This window comes from Alligator mississippiensis, chromosome 14 (assembly GCF_030867095.1).
Source record: "Alligator mississippiensis isolate rAllMis1 chromosome 14, rAllMis1, whole genome shotgun sequence".
NCBI lineage: Eukaryota > Metazoa > Chordata > Crocodylia > Alligatoridae > Alligator > Alligator mississippiensis.
Genome location: NC_081837.1, coordinates 7,505,140 through 7,528,356, shown reverse-complemented (window position 1 = coordinate 7,528,356; position 23,217 = coordinate 7,505,140). Strand labels below are relative to the sequence as shown.

The 23,217-nt window shown below is 50.6% G+C and overlaps 1 protein-coding gene and 1 long non-coding RNA gene across 9 annotated transcripts in view; one reads left to right on the top strand and one right to left on the bottom strand.

Moving 5' to 3' along the window:
* Positions 1-21,500, top strand: LOC109284587 (uncharacterized). The gene is made up of 5 exons (XR_002092099.2): positions 1-3,250; positions 3,356-3,554; positions 3,895-4,089; positions 4,457-4,597; positions 20,885-21,500. It is a non-coding gene; the product is annotated as an uncharacterized LOC109284587 (long non-coding RNA).
* Positions 14,902-23,217, bottom strand: part of SGSM2 (small G protein signaling modulator 2) — a 109,727-nt gene continuing 101,411 nt past the window's right edge. For 7 of the 8 annotated variants that reach the window (XM_019493376.2, XM_019493377.2, XM_006276446.4 and 4 more), the window contains 3 exons: positions 21,494-21,590; positions 20,405-20,572; positions 14,902-19,197 (listed from right to left, as the gene is read on the bottom strand). In XM_019493376.2, coding sequence (XP_019348921.1) covers positions 19,109-19,197; positions 20,405-20,572; positions 21,494-21,590 — 354 coding nt within the window. In that variant the 3' untranslated portion in view covers positions 14,902-19,108. The remainder of the gene's footprint in view (positions 19,198-20,404; positions 20,573-21,493; positions 21,591-23,217) is intronic. The other variant, XM_019493378.2, reaches the window with a different exon arrangement.

Sequence of the window (23,217 nt, the reverse complement as noted above, 5' to 3'; positions counted from 1 at the left end):
GTGGGGAGGCCTGGGGAGAAGACTGATTTGCCTGGTGTGAAAAAAGATGTATTTGGCGTTTGTTTTGTATTCTCCCCTTCCTGCTTTCTGTGATGTGCATTGAAAAGCGTATTGCATAAAGGTAAACATTTCTTAGCTGGGTTGTGAAAGGGCCTGATCCCAGGAGGTGCTCGAAGGTTTCATCCAAAGTCCAATAAAGTCAAGGAGAGTCTTTCCATTGGGTTTGGATCAGACCTAAAGGGTCCGGATTCTGCAATCCTTTTCTGTTCAGCAGAGCACGTAAGCAGGTGCTTAGGTCCCACTGACTGTAGTGGGATGCTGAAAAGGGATGGAGTTAATCACGCATATAAATGCTTTGCTGAACTGGGACCTGGATGCCTTAATTCTCTTTAAAGTTGAGTCCAGGTGCTTTGCACCTTTCGAAGCTGCTTAACACCTTTCAGGATGAGGCCCCCAAGCCTTTGACTCCCCTTCTGCGTGAAGAACCAGTTGTCCATTTCAGCTTCTTTTTTTCTAGAAGGACAGTGAAAATATAAAGCAAAGGAAAGCACCCAACATGTTTGACCTCCCTCATTATCATTTTGAATAGATTAAAATTGGTTCCAAAGCTAAATATTTAATTTTAGATTTTGCCATCTTTAGTCAAAATATCAGCTGTTAGAAGCAGGCATTTGGAGTTATGGAAAAGGTCATCTTTTACCAGGGAGTTAGTTTTACTCGTGGGTTTTTTTTTCTTTTCTATTTTAAAAAAAAATCTAAAAACTTGAATAGCCAACAAGATACCAGCAAAAAAACAGCATCATTTGCCATGGTCAGAGGAGTGTCATAGCGAGCAGCATTTCATTTGCAGTTTGCCTTTAGTGTGCTATAAACACGTTGACCCAGGATTAGGATTTCTTCACCAGTTTGCAAACACTTTCAGAAGCCTAATTCTCATTTACCTGCTGGGCTGTTTACACTGCTGATGCAGTATAAAGGGGCCTTAAAGTAATTATGAGTTATATTCATGCCTACTTTAAGATGCCATTACACTGCCAGAGTGGTGTTAAAGAGTTTTATTGTAAATTAATTTGACCTCTTTCCATGGGCTACAAAGTTGCAATTAACCTAACTGGGCATCCTCTTCCAAAGACGCATGATGACTTTCTAGCCCATGTCCGTACCACGTTTTGTCCTCTCCCTGAATACTGAGATGCTTTCCTCCGCGTCCCACGCAACTCTTGTTCTGAAGGGCTGTCCACTATCAATTCTGTCTGCCAGGTTGCATCACGCAAGACTGTTCAAACCCCAAAAAATCATGGTCATTCCTCCTGATGGGCTCACTCCAGCAAGGTGATGAGTGCATTTGTTGATGGAACAAATCATCTGAATAAAGTTTTGGGAATTGGGCCAAAAAAGTCTCAGAAGAACTGATATGGATGCCTTGCAGACATGCCTTAAGAGCCTAAACCAACCGGACACTAAGCTTGGGCTTAAATGTTAAGTCCGTCCGTACTCCATTGACTTCAATGGAACTGACCCTCTGCTTAAAGTGAAGCATGTGTTTGAGAGTTTTGTTGGATCAGGGTCTGTGGTGGGAATGGAAAATCAAAATGATCCCATCCTTAAGTCTTGTGAAGGAACCCTCCCACCTGCCTTTCATCATTTAAGCACCTTTGTGGCTAAAAGTATTTACCTTTATCTGCTGTGAGATCTTTTCATTAGGAATCCTTCTATGAAAGGCATTGATTCTGAATGCAAAGTTACTTCTGCTGCTTGCCGGCGATTTGGTAACAGGCAACCCTATTTCCTCCTACTGAGCATCACAGGAAAGCCAAACAACCTGAAACCAATCACACTGGGCAAATGCTGTCTTTGTTTACAGTGAGGACTTGTCACTGTGTTATCAATTTATTGAAATATTAAATATTGAAAAACCTAGACTGTAAAGATTTTTATGTGTTTGGATACATCTGCTATGTGAAAAAAAAACTAATTTTGTACATATTGTATTTTTACTATTCAGCTGTATTATATTGGCTCTTCATGCTCCAGAATTTAGGTATCAAACATGAATAATATCCATGTAATAAGCACTTGCCTGAAATAAAATATAAAACGGAAATAAACATGCACTGAAACCTGAAACAGAATTTTGCATCTTCCTCCTCTTGCTTTCCAGATGGGTATTTCAGTGTATTTATCATTTTCCAAAAATAAGGCCCTCTCCTGACTAGAACAAATAGGTGCTATCGGGCGGGCGGCCATTCACGCAAGCAAGCACAATTGCCACTAGTGTGAGCCTGCAAGATCAGGTCCTTAAATATCTGTTTTGTTAAATATCCTTAAATATTGATCAACCTCACTGACCTCCAGAATTCAGTATTTGCATCGAAGCATTGTTCAAGTATCAGCGTAAAACACAATGGGAGGAGTCTAGGATCCTCAATCAACAGTTCACATCAAACCCAGTCACCCGCAACCTGCTTCTTAATAAGAGTGATGTTGCCGTAAGTAGAGCTAATAATGCACCTTCTAGCTAAATGCAGCTTGCTTAATTTGTAGTGGATTTTGATTTCTTTCAGGCCACCGACCACAAGAGCTTTGTCATTGACTTCACCGGGGTGAGGGATGCGATCCTTGGTCTGTAAGGCATATCCTGTTGAAATTAATTATTGCCATAACTGGGGCCAGTTGTTCCTATTGGGCAGCTAGGCAGCTTTTCTGACTGATGGAAGCAGATTCTTTTGCCTTACAGGTGTGTTACTAAACTCCATCCCTGACGCCGCCGCCCTCATTCAGTATAGACTAGGGGGTTATCACAGACAAATCTCTCCACCTCAGCTGGAGAAACTCTGCTATCAAAATGAAACTGCTGCCAATAGGGTTTCTACCGGAGCATCCCAGCCCTGATGCTGTGAGACGTCCAGCGAGGTCCTGGGCAGTCTTTTCATGATCCTGTGGGGTCACAGCTTCACCATCCAGAAACTGGTGCTAGGGCCAGTGACTGTAATGGGCCAAGAATAATTTACATCCACCGAGGATCAGTCCCATAGATCTCACATCAGCCTGCCCGGGACTTGGGGTTCGGTCCGGTTACGGAAAAGCAGGAATATTCACCTAAGAGGAATCTGGATGCCCTCTGCTGGGCAGCTGTGGCATCAGAGTGGCAAAACCCCCTGAAATGTTCGAGCGTATGGCTGGCCGCCCAGAGTCAGCAACAGTCTATGGCTTCTGGTAGAAAAGTTAGCAGGATTGAGGTCATAAAAAGGTAGGGGAATGGAAACGTGAGCTGGCAAAGCCCTCCTTTGCTAGATGCAGAGAGGATAAGAGTGTGCATTCAGATGGCCTACGATTTCAGCTTTCTCTCTTGCAGACGCTCGGCTTTCCCGACAGTGCTTTGTTGACGTGTCTGAGCATGTGGATGGCTGGAGACACCCACGCACGTTTGCTCTTTCTGCGGTATCCCAGCTTCATGCTCCTGTGCGTTTGAAAGGGTGGACCGCTCCAGGAAATGCCGGGGGCATCGTCTCCTGGGTCCCCGCTGTGGACGCTGATGGATGAGCAGAACGCAGGTCTGTGCTTAATCTTCCAGCCCCTTCTCCAGTGAGGGAAGAGGAACTTCAGCCTTTGCAAGTCTTGGCGCCTCTGCTGGGAAAGCTGCCTGTCAGGGGCCACTTGTGCTGGTCAGCTTCGTGAACTGGAAGGGACCAGCAAGAAATAATTTAAGGCCATTAAATTCATGTCACCCATTTCATTCAGCTGGAACCAGCCTCAGCTGAGCTCCTTGCTGGGCTGAGCTGGATTCAGATGACGTATTGCAAGGGCCGAGGTTCTGCAAAACAGTCGCGGCCGGGGTCCGTAGGTGGGGAAATAGCCCAAACTGAAAGGGGAAGGGTTTGTTTTTGTCCGCAGGAGGAAGCAAGAGCTGGATTCCGGCTGTTACCGCGTGCCAGCACGGGCAGCGGTCAGCACACGTGGAGCAGGATGGATGTCTGCGAGGAGTGACGTTCCCCAGGGAGATCTGGTAGTGGCAGAAGGGACACGTGCCAAGCTGTGCCTTCAAGGGCTGTTGTGAGATCCAGCATCGACAGTGATGATTGGGGCTGTGTGAGTATTGTACAGGTTGCATCCTCCCTATGGGGACTCCTTAGTAAGACTAACTTACTGCTGAGGGCTTTCCCTCGCTGTGGCCCTTCCCTCTGCACCAAGCTGCTGAACACCAGGGGCTGTCAGCAGCAGAGGCAGCCTGGCCACTGGAGGCAAATTGGCTGAGACAGGCTGCGCGCTCCTTAACGAGCAACGAGCAGCACCTGCGCAAGGAGCAGCACCTGTGTCAACTGCCAGAGCCAGCCTGCCTTGGAGCAGCTTGGTGGGAAGAAAGGAGTCTGAGTGGGGGTGAGAGGAGGGGAAAACTGTGTTGTAAGCTCCTCTTGGGCTTTCCTTCAGTGGATTAAGGAATGAAATTACTTCCCAGCTCTCACCTTCCCTTCCTGGATCGTGTGGATTGACCTGTTCTCCAAGGATTATTTTGGGCAATTCTGCTCTGCTCCACTCCACTCTGCAAAGGCTCCCTGGGGATCGCGGCAGGACAACAGAGATGGTGAAGAGACTGCTGGTAAGTCCCACACTTCACTTATGGCCTTATTTTTGAGAGTGCTAGGTCCCTAGCCATGTGCTGTGGTGTGAGGCTGCTAGCCTCTTGGTTCAGCGCGTGCTCGGTTTTTAAATATGTGTGCATCTGCCTGGTTCCAGCGCTTTGCTCTCTGTATCCCACAATGGGTAGCTGGGTCACAGTCCTTTGTCCCTTCTTAAATACTGCTCTAAGGAACTGTTTTACCACCAGGGGTTTAATGCTGCAAGCCTATCAGCCATTCGGTGGCTGTCAGCTGTGTAAAACTGCGTTTACAACTGCATAGCCATGGTAGGCAGAGGGCATGGCCCGGGCTGGCGCTCTTTAGAGGTGCTATGCACTCCTACTCTAGCACGTGTAGTCGGAGGCTTTGCTTTGCAGGCTCGATGGGTCCCACTTGCATATGAGTGGGTGAAGTTGTGGGTGTCTGTGCATGGGTCTCCCCAGTGGGGGTGTTGAGTTGAAAGCCTGAAATGAATGTAGCATTTATTTATTGTCACAAAAGTGAAAATTGTGGAACATGGAGCGGGGAAAGGGTCTGAGGGTCTTATATATTCTCCACAACCCTTGTTGCTGTGTGTCTAGGGCAGGAGGTGGTGTGCGTTTGAATGGTGACACGGGATGTATTTATACTACAGATGCTCCTACGACTCTAGCTTTGTGTAGATATATCTTAGCAAGTTTAAAACAAGTGTAGCTGCAACAGCACAGAACTTGATGTGCCTGGGCAGCGCGTTGCTAATGAAATGTTGCTCTGGTAGACCTGAATGGGCTGTAGGTTGATGGTGGCTGTGCAAGAGCAGGTGATCCCTGGCAGGATTGCTGATGCTGATGAAGGTTTGTGTGCTTGCATAAAGGTCACAACCTGAGACGCTGGGCTGGCAGAGCCGAGCGTCAGGAGGCATAACGTGGTGCACCGTAAACTGTGCAGACCCAGGCAGCGACCAGCTCCTGAGTCGGGCGTGTTGCCTGGAAATAGGAAGCAGCGACCCGTTTAGAGAGCGGTGGTGATCGTTTGGACTTCCTCATGCAGGTGACTGGTACTTGAAAGGACCTGAGGCCTGTATGTCAAACAGAGGAGGGCTCTGCTGGCACACGGGGCTGGCTCTGTCGACCTCCCTGGGTGGGCTGTCTTGTTTCAGAAGAAGAGAGCCTTAATCCAAAGTGAAACTATGTAGGTGGCCTGTGGATATGCACATCTGTGGAGCTGAAATACAGCCTCCTGCACAGGAGAGGTGCGTGACACTCTCACGTGCCAGAGCCTGTGTTACACAGCGGGAGGTACGCGGATCTCCTCCTGGGTGATGCTGCAGAGGGCTTTTTGTAGCATGAAAGCAGAGGGGAAATCACTTGAGGAGCAGTTGTAATGAATTGCTGCTGGGTCTGGCATGGGAGCCCTCCTCTGTCACCCTGCAGCAGTGACTCATGCTTTGGCTTTTTATGGGATGTGCTATAATCTCTCAAACTCTCTGGCATTTGTCTGTCTTTTCTGTGTCTCATCCCAAGCAGCTTCATGCTGCAGGTACATGGTACAGGTAGGGTGGGTATTGCCATGTTTCGGGGACAGGTTTGGGCTCCGTTACCTGCTCTTCTACTGACTACTGTCTTACTTGGGGCACGACCCGTGACTGGGGCCTGGGGATCCCTGTCTGTTACCCATGGGTGACTTGCAGGAAGGCAGATGTGTAGTCTGTAAGTACCGTATGATCTGTGGGTGCAGACGATGAACGTGGCAGCCCTCTGCTAATTGCAGCTTAGCTACTGAGGGTCAGGGTGTGGGCAGAGCCCAGCACCCGGAGGAGCAAGGCTTCTGCTGCTGGAGACCCAATATTGGCACGCAGAGTTTCATAGTAAAAGTTTTAACCCCCTCAGTAAGTATAAGCAAGCTGCCTTGCTGAGTTTCTGGCTCTTTCCCTGCCACATCAGTGCTTTCTGTCACCCCAGTTAGCAGCTTCAGTCTTAGGAGGGCATATTGGTGTCTTTACAGCTGTAGCCTTTAGATTTGGAGGCGAATCTGCTCTCAAAGGGCTGTGGACAGCAATAAAGTCTAACAGTCCTCCCTTCTGCAGCTTTTGGGGTCAGGCCAGGGCTTGGGTATCATGGTCAGTGACCTGTAGGAGATGGGTGGGTCTCAGTCTGGTTCCTGGAGGTGTCCATGCTGTCAACAGCATCTCCTGCCCATTCCTCCCTTGGCCCTCCAGCTGCAGGGGCTTTAGACCTCCTGGAAGTCCTCCCCAAGCTCAGCGGTGACACGTAATGAGCCAGAGTTAGCTGGGCTTCACGTAGTGTTGGGAACTGGGACCTGAGCTGTGATCCCGACTGTCGCTCCCCTGCTGTGGACTGTGAGCAAGGCCCCTCGCCAGTCCATGCCTCCACTCCCTTGGTGCGGGACTGCGATAGTACCTGAGTGCATATGTGCTAAGGAAATTCACTGCCAGGGCACGTCCCGTTTGCCTGACTTGCACCTAGGGAATACAGCCTTGTAATTAGCCTTCTCTGGGCTCTCTTAATAGGAAGTAGCAGATTTAGGAGGGATTTTTTTTTCCCCCCCCTTCCTCCATGTTAACTAGGCACAAATTCGTGTATCCAGCTGCAAACTCTCCAAGACAGACTGCGTTAGCCAAAATAGTTTCTTATTAAGCCGGCACCCTGCAGAGCTAAGGCTGTGACTTCTCGCTGCACATCTGTGGCGTTCGCTCGCCTCCCTTACGCCTCTCTGTTTTGGCACTTGCAGCGAACTCCTGCCCTCGTGCATCTCCAGCTGGATCACGGAGCTGTCAGCTTGACTCCTGTCCTGCGTGGGATGAGAGGTTGCAGAAGCTGGGAACAGATTTCCCCCCTGTATTGACCCTTCCCTTGTCCCCGGTGGAACATGGTTCCTAGGAGCAGATGGGAGAGAGTGTTAGAAATCCTGGCCCGATGCGGTCCTGCTTACGCTGCTCTAAACTGAGCAGCTCTGCTGCCCTGCTGGCCCGAGTGTGAGAAGGGCTTAGCCCCTCTCTGTCTTGCGGGCTAGCTACAGCAGGCATTATTGAGCAGATCTGTTGCTCAGCCACGTGACTCCTGGAGCTAGAGCTTGAAGGAAACGCGTGCATGAGAGGCTTGTGATGCAGTGGGAGGAGCTGGCCGTACACCGAGCCCCAGAGCCAGTCAGCAGCCTCGTGACACTATGCGACCCACGTGTCCTCAACTCAGATGCTCGTAGGGAAAGTCCGTGCGGGAGCAGAAGACACGCTGACCACGTGGGCTTGGCCGGAAAGAGCTCTGGCTCCACAACATCTGTCCACCACACGTGCTTTTCAGACGCTGCCTGGCTTTCAGCCGGGGGTGAGTCTGTGCAGGTGCAGTTGTCCCGTGCCCTTGGCTTCCTTCCTAAGAGCAGAGACGAATCGAAAGTGCAAAGTCATGGGTGCGACTGGCTGCAGCTGCAAAACACTCCCGTTGCCCCTGTTGCACACACCTGCCTGCGCACACCACGGGGCTGAAAATCGCTCCTGCTGGGAAGAGCAGAGGCACCGACTTCCCTCCAGACCAGTCCTTGTTTCACATGAGAGTAAAACCAGGAAGCTCATGGGCCAGGGCAGTGACGAGCTGTTTGCTGCCTCCGAGTTGGATCTGTGCATGCTTGAACTGGACCCGGGGGGGGGGGGGTATGTCCCCATGAGGCTGGGATTTGCCAAAGGGGGGAGACCATGATTTAAGCACATGAATCCCGCTGAATAAATTGCTTGGGCTCTTTGGGCAGTCCAAGCCCTCGAGTTTTCCTTTGGAAGCAGCCGAGGTCAACGTTTTGCTTTCTAAAGGCCTGGTTCAAACTCCTTCCCTCGGGAGAGAGTCTCTCTACTAAGGCTACAGACGGACATTGCGTTTGTCCTGGGATACGCCAGTTTATCCTGGGACAAAGTGCGATTGTTCAGGCACCCATGTCCTTTGTCCTGGGATAAATCACAAAAAAGTTCACAGGATAAAAAGGACAGTACTAACAGCTTATCCGGGGACACTGAGACACATTATCCTGGGATTGCACCATTGAATCAATGGCAAAAAAGCAGCAGTGCATTCAGCCACTCATTAAGCCCTGATTAGGAGGGCACTGTGTGGGCACACCAGTCCCAGGACAAGCACGGGCACAGCTTGTCCAGAGAGAAATGCAAAAGTCTGTTCATAGCCTGAGAGCGAGAGCCTGCCTCTGGCCGGGTCTCTGCCCAAGTGTAGTGCAGCACAGGGTCCGCACTGATGAGCTACAGGCCCAGTGGGGATCGAAGCCCAGAGATGGGACCTTGGGGTGGCTCGTGATCAGCTGTTTGCGAGCTCCGAATATTTAAGGGAAGAGGATTGTGCCGCTCCTTCTTGGTCAGGTTCCCATTCATTGCCTTGCTCCACAAAGCTGGACGCAGACGGCACTCAAAGGAGCCCACATTGCATGGGAGCACCCAGAGATGGACGTGAACGAGCATTGGCTTGACGAGGCAAGAAGTGGCGCGGCTGCCATTCAGGCTAAGGTAGCACGCGTCTGCTTTCCCAGCCACCTTCCTCCCAAGCTGCCACCCTGGCGTGTGCCTCTGGTTTTCTTTCTTCCCCAGGGGCGGGAGGCCGGGCCTGCCCTCGGTTGTCCTGCAATGGGGCTGCTCTCGCGCTCCGTTTCCAAACCGTCTCGCCGATCCCCTTTCGCGCCTCTCGACCGTAAACTGTAGAGATTTCGGGTCGCGTAATGAGGGTTGGCCGATCGCAGGCAGCATCTGGGCTGGAAACAGGTCGCCGTTGACTGACTGGGGTTCTGCTAAGAACGGGGCAGGATTTGTTTGCCGGAGGCAGCTGCTGGCTGCCTGCCGCCGCCTCGCCGTCATCCCGCTGTAAAAAGCAGCCTGGAATTTTAACCAGTTCCAGAGGGTATCTGCATCCCTCAAATGCCAGCATCCCGGGGGCATCCGAGCCCGGGCTCCTAGCCAGCCTGGGGCTGCTCATGCATGAGGCCACACCAAGCATATCTGAACACTGGGATGGGCAAAGGCCAAGTGCAAATGGACTGGCTTGCATACATCTCTGCATGGAGCAGTAGCAGGACTAGGCTGGATCCTGGCCGTTCTCCTTCACACGGGGTGCAGGAGCAGGCCGGGCTTGTGGCTGGAGCACCGGCCTGGGCTCTTTTCCCAGCGCTGCTTCGCGCCTGGTGCTGACCGTGGAGAAGCCGCTCAGCTGCTGCATCCCCGAAGCTGGGGGCTGAGGGAGGGAGGGAGGTCGTGGCTTCGACAGCGCTTGCTGTGCCTGATGCAGGGGCCGGGGCCAGATGCCCTCCAGCCCCGGGGGGTTTTCTATATTGCCCTTGTGAAGCCCCAGTGCCCGGGACTCGCTTCTGCAGTACAACGAAGCTGGTGGCTTCCCCTCCGGGAGCAGGTGGGGGGTGAGGCTGGAGCAGTAGCATCCGGATCCATGTTTGAGCTTCCCCCGAGGAGGCCTGCTTTGTCTTCTCTGGATGGACTCGAGAGGGAGGCGTCCAGCTCCAATTTCCATCTGGATTTTGTTCAAGTTTGTGGGAATCGGAGGCGGGAGCAGCATTCCCAGATCCCTCTCGTGGGAGGAGGGGAAGGGTCATGTGAGCTGGTGGCCGGGTGTTACGTTTCTGCCAGCGCACCGAGTTATTCACCCGGCCGGGGGAGACGGCTCAGCTTCGCATTTACCGTGATCCCGCAGCATCGGCCGTCCCTGGACGCCCCTTCCAGCCCTGTCTTCGCGCCTGACACTTGAGCTGCTGCAGCAGTTCCCTCTACCCCACGTGTTTTCCCATCTCAACCAAAGGCCGTTGGCTGAGCCGTGGTTGCCCTGTCATAGTATCGTGGTGCTTAGGGTCAGAAGGGACCTAAACAGATCATCAGGTCCGAGCCCCTGGCCCAAGCAGGAACGAGTGCTGGGGTCATAACACCCCAGCCAAATATCTATTCAGCCTCCTCCTTGAAGACCCCCAAGGTAGGAGATAATGGTGATAATACTTACTGTTTTCCGCCCCCTTGTTAGCCCAGGATGTTGCTGGGACTGGATTTAGTTAATGCAATGGTGTTTAATAAGCAAGGTAGGCCAATATATGCTCCCACCAGTAGCTATGCCCAGTGCTCTCGACACCAATAATGTTGCTCATCAAATAAATTGCAGCTTAATCGCTCTCCTCTCCAAACTGCTGCCTTCCCTCCCTGGACTGCACGATGTGGGCACAAGCTCCGTGAGCGCAGATGAACTTTCTGTGGTATGCGTAGGAGGGAAAGCAAGCAGACTAAATGCTGTCCCTCTTCTAATGTAGCCAGCTGAACAGTGTTGGATGCCAGGAGCCACGTGGCTTGTGCGGATGCCGAGCTGGTGATCGCTGGTTTTCTTATTACATTAAGATCATGCAGGAATCTCGATGCCATGACAGGTGACCGACCGCAGAGCACTTGGAGAGCTTCTTTTAGAAAACACCTTTGCTTTTACCCACCTCTAAGTGCTGCACGGCAGGCCCTGGTAGTGGTCAGTCTACAAGAGGCCACGGTGGCAGGCAGGGACTCTCCTGTAGGACGGGCTTTAGGGGATATGCAGTTCGGAGCGAGTCTTGTGCCATCCTGATGACGGTGCTGCGAAAAGGCTTGGGCTTGTTAAGTGAGATGGTAGAATTATTGTCTCGTATGGGAAGACTAAAGCCTAATGTATTCCTGGGTGGCTGGGGTTTGGCTAAAAGCCTGAGTGAGTGATGGAGAGTCTTGTTTCTAGGCCTGCCTAGGAAAACTGATTTCTGCCGCACCCCAGTGGTGGAAGCAGGATTGCTAAGGCACAAATGCTTCAGAAATAACACGTGTCGATATTACTACTGCAGTCTTTTTACCTCTTAGGCCACAGATGCCTTCCTATTTCTTTTTTTTCTTTTTGTTTTTAAGGATGCTGTCCCCATCAAAACTGGTTGTCTCTAGATGCATAATCTAGTCTAACGCTGCCTGCAGCCTTTTAGCTTATCTGAACAAAAAATGGGGAAAAAGAGAAGCTTTTGAAGGCTCGTATGTGTGACTTGAGGCCTGTTGTGCCAGGCTTTGTATCTAAAGTTCTTGGTTTTGTGCAATTGGGTGGGTAGATCTCACTTAAAAATAAGTGCCCCAGCCTAAGCGCTTTGATACCTAGGGCTGCATTATGGTAAAGACAGAGACAGGAGGAACAGCAGAATATTATTTGGCCTAAAGATGAAAAATCAATCCTAATCGTTTGCATTCTAGGAAAGGGTAATCGTTTTTGCTGGTAGCTCCTCTCCGAGCCTTTGTTTGATTTGAGGGCATCACCTAGCGGTGGAGCCTGGGATAATGCTCCGCAGCTCCTACCTTGTGCCTGTCATTAGATCTTCAAGAACTTTCCAAGTATTATCACCATTTTGCAAAGGGCAAACTGAGGCACGGGGCAGTGAAGCGACTAGCCACAGATCAGGCAGGGGGCACAGCTGGGTGTACAGCCCAGGCCTGAGTCAGCCCTTGCAGCCTTGCCCCGGGTCAGCACTTTCGGCGAGACCGGGGAAGCCTCGCTTCGATTCTTACTCCCGTTGTGGAGGTTTGCAAAGTCCCAGCTGCGACGCGGCAGGGGATCGATGTACAACGTGCAGTTCGGAGGTGGGCTGGCAGGGCCAAGTGAGAAATGGTGAACTACTGTGGGTTGCTACCGTACGCGGGGGTAGCAGATCTCTGCGGACCACGACAGCTGTCCAAGATGACACCCGTGGCAGTAGCTGTGAATCGGGTCTTGGAAAGCGAAAACAGGGCACCATCCACAGCTCCCTGTGCAGTCGGTGGCATGTTCAGAGTCGGGCTGGCTAAGGGGGCACTTCACCGTACCAGGCAGGACACGCGCACTCTGCTCCACGGGTGAAAACCACCTCGACTGTGTGTGCGGGGAATTCGGTAACATAAACTCGGTTAAGCTCAAGGGATGATTTTAAACCAGTGCTTGGCTTGGCCTGAGCCTGCTGCTTTCCCAGCCCTGGGGAAGGGTGGCTGATGGATGGGAGCCTAGCACCTCACCTCCCGACTGCGCAAGTCGGTCTAATAAAAGCAGTTGCCTCACCGTGCAAATCTCGCTCTTCCCTGGGTTAAATGGCATTAAAACAGGTAGTTAAATGTACTGGGCTTTGCAGAATGGTTGGGAAAGCTCATGGCTTACTTTGAAGTGGTGCCATGAGCACATTGCTGGAGGGGTAGGGAAACAAGGGCTGGGGAGCACCCAGGTCAGACACAGCGTAGCTTCTGCGCGAGAGTCAGGAAATCCCTGGTGATTTTTGTCTTTTCTGTCTGTGCTGGAGCTGCGCACTGAGCATTACAGGGCGGCCCAGAGCAGGTGTCCGGGACCTACAAGACATGTCACGGTGACCTGTGGTACCCAGGAATGAAGAAGCACCTTGTTGTAGGAGATGGTATTGGAGTGATGTTGTAGCTGTGATGGTTCAGGAACTATGTGAGGCACCAGGACTTTTGTGGGTGATGTTTGGGATGAAGTTAGCCAAGCTTTCAAATGCACGCCATTCGACCTAATGAAGGATGCCTCACATTCAAACAATTATCTGACTTCACTCGCACCATGCAGTTGGTCCAGTATTGCCTAGGAAAATCCTTGATGTAGGAAACATTTCTGAAACGTGGTGGGACAGGAGCCCAATGGGGTGCTGTCCTAGCCATTCATAAATGACGCGTGAAGGCTGGACTAGCTTGTGGGAGCAAGGTCAACTGCTAGAGGCTAATGAGCTTGTTTTGCAGCAGAGTTTGCAGAACAATCTGTAGAGATGCAAACGGGAACTAGAAATACAACCAGGATTAGTTTCTTCTTCCAGTCTGGAGGAGGCATGAGGTCAACAGAGGCCTCAAACACTAATAAAAGTGACCCTGGTGACTTGAGCTGTTTGTCAGTAATACGGGCCTCGACCAGCCTGCGGTGCTGCTCAGAGAAGCGGTATGGCAAGACCTTGAACCTCTTACTCCTGCAACAGCCCAGTCCAGGTTCTGCACAACGCTGTGCTTCACGTGGACCTGAGGCATGCAAACTGCAGCACTGCCAGTGCTCGTACCCGACCCGCTATGGGGAAGCTCTTGATTGTCTGCCTCAAGGCATCTGGGTTTGGGGATGGCCGAGGTGGACCAGGCCCAGGTGTCTGTGGCCACGCTGCTCGCTGGTTGTTACGCTGGGGAAGTGTTTTCTCCCAGGTCAGGAGCCTTTTCCCCTTCCCCTGTAGCAAAGGGCATGGATCACTTCTCAGGTAATCAACTCCCAGCTATTGCAGGGCCTTCAGCAACGAGGCTGTAGCTGTTCTTTTCCTTGGGCCCCTGGTTAATCTGAGAGCTGAAATGCTTCTCCAGGCTAGCAAAAATCTTTGGCTTTCAGACAGAGGTAACTGAGCAAAACATGGCAGTCGAGGCAGGGTACCGGGCTGGGTGAGCCTGGAGTTCCTCCTGGCTTTCAACTTTTTGGAAGCGGAGAAAAGGGAAACTTCGTGACAGAGGGATCAAGTCAAACGGGAGCCGCAGCAGCGGCAGCCAGACAACTGAAATCCTCCCTCTGTGCACGTAGCCATGGAGTTTATATTTCCCCTGTTATTAAGACTGAATGAATGACTAGCGGGAACTATCCTGTGGGGATGCTTGCAGCTGCCTGTAAGCCATTTCAGGCCCCTTTTGCAGTCCTTGCTCCATGTGTGCAAGCACGACTGAGTTATCCTGCCAAAAACATGGCAGCACAGCCTCGGCAAAGCCCGTACCCAGAAACAAACGGACAGCCTGGACAGCAAACCCGAACCCCGACCCCTCCCTCGCATAGTGGGAGAAGCGAGCCGGTAAGAGACTTGACAGCTCACTGGACTAACACCAGAGAGTAAAGGGAAGAGGTGCAGGGCAAAGGGCAGGTCTCCTGAGCTCAGTCATTTTGCTGAACCGCCAGCTCCTGCAGTCTGGCCCTAAAGCTGTTCCCTCTCCCACTGCAAGAAGCCTGCGCGCTGCTCCCCCCTGCTCAGCACCGAGATCTGCCTGGCTGGGGGGCAGACGCATGCGCCTTGTGTCGGGAAGCTTCATCCCCTGTGCATTTACCATCAGCTATTCGGGGAACCTTCCAAATCAATTTGGCGATGACCTACTTATTCTGAAACCGGCAGCACAGCACAATGGCCGGCATAGATTATGCGTGGAAACTTAATTGCCTCTCGTGCGCTCTCTTCATACAGAGGCATAAGGTTAGCTGCTCTCTGCTCAGCTTGCAAGATGAATGGGGAGGGGGGAACAGACTGCGTCCAGCTCTCGCAGACGGCCGTGACAGTACGTGTTTATTCATACGTTGCATTGAAAGATAAATAATTCTGAGCAATAAAGAGAAAATAGTCTGCTCCTGGCAAAAATAAATAAGGCAATGCACAATATTCATAAAATACAGATAATGCAGAATGTTATAATACCAGATACCACCAAGTTTGCAGAGAGTTGTTTTTACATAGTAAAGAGCTGTATCGCGCACTCCAAACAAAACGGTGCCGCCGCGCCACCGCTTTTGGTTTTTACGTGGATTCCTCGGTCGGGGTCTGGCAGAGGGCGGGAGCGTTTCAGCTCTCCAGCGAGCGAACGGACACACAAACGGCAGCTTTTTGAACGAGACCCTCCAGCCACCATGCACTGGTCTAGAAAACAACTGGACACACGACTATAAATAATGATGAGTTGAAACTGCTCGCATGCCAGCAATGTGCATGTGGGTTTGTTTGGTCTGAAGTGTGAGCGCGCCCAAATGGCTACGAAGCAGAGCTTCTCGGGCACCCTTCACTGTCAGGATTTTGGCAGCCAACTGTTGGCTTAGGGTTTTCTCCCTCCCAGTCCAACGCCGCCCCTTTCTGCAGAGGTCTGAACTGGCCAGTGCCTCTTCAACACCGCTGCTTTTGTCCTGTACCTGCAAGGCTCAGCTCTGAAGGCATTTGGCTGCCGCCGTGAGGAGTGTGGAATAAATGTCTCCCTAGATCTAGCAAATTCCTGAATGAGGCTTCCCAGCCTGCGCACACAGGCAGGACGGATGTGACAGTAATGCTACGAGGCAGCCTTGAAATTCAAGGATGCAGCCTTCCCCCAAGAGCATAGATTTGCACGTCCTTTCCCACATCCATCTGCATCTTCCCAGGGCAGCTCGTGGTTTGAGACTTTGGCCTGCTTAACTCGCTGCTTCCAGCACTACGGAGACTCGCGCTGCAGCTGCAGAGTCTAAACACTTTCCAGGCCCAAATCCAGCTCGCCTGACTTGGGTCAGTAATCCCACAGCAGGCAGTGAGGCTACGCCTGGGAGGGAGGGGGACTGGCCTTGCAAAGGAACTTTCTTCCCAGCAACTGTTGCCAGTAGCAATAATAATGATGATGATAATAATAATAATAATAAAACTCTACTTTCCCCACCAGTATTGGCACATGGGGTGGGGGGAGGAAAGACTGGGGGAGTGAGCCATGCTGCATCTGCCCCACGCACACGTTTCTACACAGCCCCTCTCAGTGCTAGTTCCAGACATTTTGGAGAAGGAGGAATGGCCCGAAAGAGCCAGCCAGGGGCTTTCTTGTCTCTTGCTACCCTGCTGCTATGTAAGAGTACATCTTGCCTTTCCAAACACACGCACCCACCTGTGCAAAGGAGACCGTGGTGGGTGACGGCTGCACTGGTGTGTGTCAAACTGGGCCAGTTCGAGTGGGTGGACACTCTTGCTGTCAGATTTCCCCCCAGGCATGTGACAGAGCAGCCCAGGTAGGGGCAATCTCTGTGCATGTTAGGCCTGAAGGATAGAAGCAGCCCGTCCTGAAACACAGAGCACCGCAAAGACGTTTCAAAACACACAGAGCATCCCCTCCCCTGTGGTTCAGCAATGCAGAAGAGCTTTGCAGTTTCCACATTTCCTTCCTCACTTATTGCAGCAAAGTCTGTTCTGGTTACCGGCTCTGTGAACCCGAGCATATTGGCCCTGGCAGACAGGGCCTTACGGGGACCAAGTAGCTAATACAAGTACCACAGGTTCACCTTTAAAAAGGTGGATGAAGACTGGCAAGAAGGACAAACCAACTTGCAAAGCCAGCACTTCCTGGTACTGTGTGTGCTCTGACGGGGGACCTGCCTCTCTCTGGGGGATAGAGCTAAAGACCCTTTGAGAAGCCTTCCAGCCCTGTGGTCCTGTGAACCGAACATGCCTCGCATTCAAAGCTGTGTCCTCCAGTCCTTCTGAGGCTGGAGCCTGCTGCAGGCTTGCCAAACTTCGGCTTTGTACCTAAGCCTCTCTCCTAGTTTTCAAAAGGCAGAAACAAAACAGAATGGGGACTAAAGGCCTCGGCCTGTCTTGCTGTATAACTTAGCACCAGGGAATGATACGCTTCTTGTGGGAAAAGTTTGTCCTACACGTGATGCTTTTGTCGTTCCCCCCCCCCCCCTTGTGATGGTAAAACCATAGCTCGGAGGAACCAGTGCGGGGACCGGTTCATCCTTTGGCAACACACAGTCCGTCTCTGCACAAGCTAGCGGGGGGTGACGGGCTTCACACTCAATCGCTCGTGGATTTTTAGCCTGTTTGAGAATGACGCCAAACCCAAGTGACTTGTACTGTGTGGCTAAAGCAAGCGAAGAGCGGATACACTCCACCGTGTAGCGCTACCGAGCGAGCAAACTCTGGTCCCATTAATCCCGCAGCTGAAAACACTTGCAGGCATGTCAGAGCGCACTGTTGCTCCTCTCCTAGGAAACAGCCTGTGAAAGGTCATTTAAGTTGGATTCGTTCTTCCTGGAGGAGTTTCCCGAGCGCTCAGTGTTCGCCCTGGCACGGGGCCAGCCCCCGCTGGCCCACACCGAGCTTTTCAACATCCTCCTCTGAAAAGGTAACAGAAGGGTATAAAAACTGGGCCACAAAGTTCGGCTCCAAGCTTCACGTGATCTTTTGGGCTACGACTTTTGGTTCAGAAGCAAACTTAAAAGCCTCAGCCATCTTCCGTAATGGGACAAAATGGCATGGGCATGATTTTTTTTTTTGTTTTCTCTCCACAAGTGCCTGAATGATGTGTGCGCCTAAATCATTTGGGTACCTGAACTTTTGCTAAAAGTATCTGTGTCTGCTGCTGTCCGCATTATTCATTCTTTAACCGGCCTACTTGAATCCTTCTTGTAGTCTATCTGGGGTCTACACGTCATCTCGTGTACAGGGTGACAGTGCTATCACATAGATGTTTAACAGCCTGAAATACAGCTACTGTCCAACTGGAGACCTGGGACGGCTCCTCTGGTGGTAAAACTGCTGTACCCCCTAGCAGCAGCTGGTATTTGCTCCTGAAAGAGCAAGTGTGGTGTCACCACTACAACCAGGAAACCGAGGGGAGCACAGCCTCTGTAAGACCTGCTAACAACTAAGGGAAGTTTGGGGTCAAGTGCAATGAAGTGAAGGCTGGCACAAGAGAGATTTGGCTACTCTGGAAACTGCCCATAGCCAGATGAAAATCAAATCCAAGACCCTTTGTTAGTCCCCCTAGGAAGTAAGACACCCTAACAGCCACTGCTTTCATCTCTGAGAAATGGGGGAAAGAAGCTAGTGCCTCTGGGGTGCGAGTTTGGACACACTAAAGCACCACCCCCACCCCCTGCAAACCTCTTCTGCTATTGCTAAACTTTTCCTTGTCCCACTGAATTTAATGGGATGCCATCGGCGTGCAGGAGAGTCTCTGGTCTAAGATCACCCAACACTCCCAGGCCTGGATAACTCCATACTGCCGGGAGCTGCTGTGGATCAACGTGTAGCTTGTCCTTGGTAGAGTTAAGTGTTTGACTGAGGTCCCTGATGGCATGAAGGTTGTTTCAGAGACTGACTTGATGCTGGGCTTTGTCTTCAAGCTCACCCTAGCAGGTACGGGGGCTGCACCCTGGTTCAGGCGTTCACTGATCCAAGAGTCGTGGCTGAGCTGACATCAGGGTCTGCCTGTTATTCAGGTGGGGTTTTCTTTCCGGTCCGTAGCACGTGGAGCATGATCTCAGCTCTTGGACTTCTAACCTGATCCACCTTTAATTGCTGCATCTATACATGGGCCTTTGTACTTCTACAGCCAAAATATGCTCTAACAGGGCCTTAACTCCGAACGTGCAGGAGATTTTGGGTGAACGCAACTGATTCCCAGGGCATTACAGAGGTATGAGGTCAATAAATACAAAGCCTCCCACAAACAAAATCCCCTCAATAGCTCAAACACAGAGATGGACACTTCTAGAGCCTAAGAAAGGGCACAATGAAAAAAGATTTGTGCCTCAAAATACAAAGTGAGAGCAACAAGGACGATCAAACCAACCTCATCTCCAGGGGAAATCGGCTTTAAATGTCTCTCTTACAGACCTCTGGAATACTTATACATTACATGGAAGATGCAATTAAAACGTTGTTTGAAGTGTGTGCAAAGAACAGCTTCATCGCACAGTCTGCACAGGCCCATGGCAGCTCCGTGACCGTTCTCTCCACATCCGCCGTCACTTGTTCTCTATCAGCGTTTGCACTTTGTAGACGAGGTCTCTCGCGATCTTGAGGATTTCCTGGGCATTGTGATGCTCGGCCATTTCTAGACGGGAGAACAGGCAAGCGGTCAGAATTGCCCACCAGGGGCCTTGCAGCATTTGAAAGGTGTTGCATGCCATAAACCCCACACTAATCTCTTGGTGCTAAAGGCCCGTGGAGCCTGACCCCACCTGCTAATCCTGCTTGTCCCAGGCAAAACCCTCACAGCCAGGGGCATGGAAGGAGCAACAGGCACCGTACCCAGGGAGTCTTTGCCACCACCAAGTGCGTGCAAACTCTCACAAGGTGCCAAGACAGAGCAGGACTGGGAAAGGTTTAAAGTCACCAGCACTTAAGGTTGGCTTCCTGGAATATCCTAAGCCATTAGCTTTTAAAGCCTCAGAGAACTGCCCCTAATGGCTCCTCCTTTAAGAGTCCTGCAGAACCTTTGGATGCAAAGGACCTCAGCAGGCAGGCGTCCCAGCAAGGGCTAGCATTTCACCACCCGCACCCGAGGCTTGTCCGCAGGGGTAACTGGTCTGCAGAGCCCACCCTCCACGCCCAGCTGGTTTTGAAATCCAAAGTGAAAAGCTGATCTGGGGAGGAAAAGAGCACTCCTAGAGCGAGGGCAGCTTCCCTGCACAACAGTTTCTCTATCCATCTCCTTGTGCTGGCAAGAACTGACCCTCGAGGGGAGGGAAGAGGTAGTGCATAGCTCTGGAGACGACGGCTGCACAAGTGAAATGGAAACCAACTATGGGACTGCTGCCACAGGGGGGTGACAGCTGGACACAGCTGCAGGTATTGCCTGTTAATGACCAAATCAAGGCCCATGATCCCAGCACCAAAGCTTTCACTGCACAACTGATGCCAACTGCCTTAAATGGGACATGTCTAGGGCTCTTGTTCAGCAAAGCACTGGTTTCTCTTGCTGGCAGTCTGTGCCTCAATGTAGCTATAAATGCTGCCTGCTCCGTGGGAAGCCCTGGAGCAAGATGCGTGCGTCAGTCCAGCATTTTCAGTTACTAAAGGCTGGGCCTGGTTGCACAAGTATCTCGAGTACAGACAGGTATTCATGATATCCCTAGATGCATATGCTGGTATCTATAGGTGTAGATGCACCCATGTACGTGAATCTATATTGATACCCAGTTACGCATGTCTGCACATACGTACACGTGTAGAAAATCTTATCAGCCAGTAATAGCAAAGCACAAAGGGCAGAACACAGCATACGCTGCTTTTACCAAATGACTTTAAAAGTTTCTTACCATTAAAAAACTTGATGATATCGGTGAAGTCCATGTTGTTATCACGGATAATCTCTCGATAGACCTCCACCAGTGCTAAGGCAATGAAAAGGACAAAATGTTCTGAAGAGATGTGCTTTGCTGCCCAAATAACTTCCCACACTGTAAATACATCCTCGTACAACAATTCTGAATGGGAATAAACATCACAAGAGCATCAGGTTGTTATCATTTGAGACGACTGGAGTTTATTATTCAAGATTATTCAAGCTGACCCTTTTCTTTCTCTCCCCAAATGTTTTTTAAGTCTTATACAAAAAATCTACATTGCTAGAAGTTCTGCAGGGTCAGGTTCTCTTACTCCTTTGTAAAACAGTAGCAAAATCTGCTTTTTCATGGTTATATAGGTGAACTGTTCATCTTACAAACTATGTAAATTTTACAATTACTTTAGTCCTCCCTTTTGTAATACTTATTAATTCTGCAAAATGTATTTTACAGATTCTGAATAGACAACCACCTATAACGACGACACAGAAAAACTCATTTAAGGGAAGGAGTTAGACATCCCCCTGCAATACCGTGCAATCAGACAGCACTGTGCATTAGCACGAAGATCAGAAGCTGACTGGGAGAGCAAGTGAAACTCCAGGACCGCTTTTCTTTCAGGATGCAAAAAGAAAGCAAAACGTGACTAGCAAAAGGTAAGATGTGCACTCATGCTAAGGATTTGAGAGAAGTCTGTAGTATGAAGAGTATTAGTGCAAAGCAGTATCACTCCAGTATGTAACAGCAAAACCAAAGCCTGCAATCCCCCGTCCTCAGAGAACACCAGGTGCGCGTGTGTGTGATGCACAGGAGTGTGGTCCAGCGGACTCGGATTGTGGAGATCTGGGTGCCACACCCAGCTCTGCTCCTCAGCTGCCTTCGGCAAGTCCCTCCAACTCTGTGCCTCAGTTTCCCCTCCCCTCTGGCTTGGCCATCTCTGGTACATATGCAGAATACACAGCACAAAGGGAGCCCAGTTTTGCCTGAGGCTCTTACCCCCTGCTGTAATACAGATAAGAGACCCCGGTCCTAACTAAAATGCATTTAGGCTCAGGGTATTACCTCTCTTAAAATCAAGCAGGAACCAGCGATAGCAGAAGTAGAAGTGAGTGTAGTCTCCGTTCTGGTGCATCAGCTCAAAGAGCTCGGAGTCCAAAATCTGAAACACAAACACTTACAGTTCAGCATCCCATCTGGCAGCACCAGTGTCTGAGACTTGAGTCTGTTGGGAGCCCGCTGGGCTGCCCTCTGACCCTGCACTGCCTAATCCAGCCACTGCCATGAAACCCCGGTACACCAGACAAATATCTAAATCAAGTGTCAAATCCTGCTGCACAGGGTCTATTCCAACAGACCTGCTCACCTGGCCCGTCAGACCAAACGTGCCAGGCTCTGTTCTGAAAGCGGTATGTTTGGACTGAGCAATTACCCCACCGTACCAGGGCTGAATGCTGGAGGCGCCCCATATGGTACAACTCACTACAAATAAGCAGCACGGCATTTACAGCATCAGCTTATTGTCTGCGACTGCCGATAGCAATGGTGCTACCTTCTGCGTGCAGTAACGTGTGCGGGACAGACTCCAGCTTGGGTATCGAGAGTGCTGTGCCGAGCAAAGCAAAACTGCTAAAACTCTGCATGCTGTTTTACTTAGGTTACGCACGACATAAAAATTTGTTTGGGACCCATCTGTTTTGTGGAACAGTGAGCTGCATTTCTGTGGCTTAACCTGAGGCTTTTATATTTAATGGAAAGGTATTTATATTTAAACGGGGGCCACCAGTTCCATACCTATTACGCTCAGATCATGGCATACTCTGACTTCTGAGCCTGTGCAAGCAAAGAGGCTAAATGGTCATTAGCATCAACTCAGACAAAGAAGTTGAAGAGTAGACTCAAATTTCCCACAAAGCAAAACCTTGATGTGTAAAGAACAAATATCCAATTTAAAGAACTGTGTAAACAGTGTGTGGGGAGCATGGTGTCCCCTGTTCTGCCCTAAAACTAACCAGTTTTGTCTACTGTAAAGGCACAAGTTAACAAGGGAAATCTGTGGTGAATGCACAGACAATGGGCGTGCTTATGCTGACAGGGCTCTTAGGACAGAGCAACCCACCCTTATAGATGGAAGTGTAGGAGAGGAACCTGGGGTTTGCCAAACATGGTGAAATTAAGTTCATGAAAAATGTAGTGCTCAAGTTCTTGAACAACTGTGCAGAAATACTGCCCCCCAGACTTTGTCCACACAGCAAGTACACTGCAGCTGCTGTGAAATTTATTGAAAACTATCTATATTCCTTCACACCACACCTTTTATCCTTTGTAGCATCAATCGCTGATGTTCATACAACCCTTTGGAGTACAACACGTGCTTATCTCAGCAATTACGTTATACCCCGCTGTATACCATTTATACAAATAACCTTAATAGAAGTGTGTGACCATTTATTTTATTGTCACTCCACTGCAGGGGTCACTAACTACATCTAATAAATGGTTAGAGAGTAAATGGAGTTCATTGTTCAAAATAATTCAGCATATCTGAGAAGACCAAAACATTTTGTAATCGAGTTACCCTGGAAACCGAGCACGGATGTAGTGTGGGTGGCCTTTTCTTCAAAAGGTTCTCATTTTATTGCTCCAGCTGTGGGGTGGAGGGGTGTTAGTCTCTCTCTCTTGCACTCGCTTGCTCCCTGCCAGGTGATTTTCTTGAGATCACACAAGGAAGCTGGGCCCAGCCAAGTTTCTAGCCTCCCCTATCCCTAGCCTGTCTTGCAATGGGATGG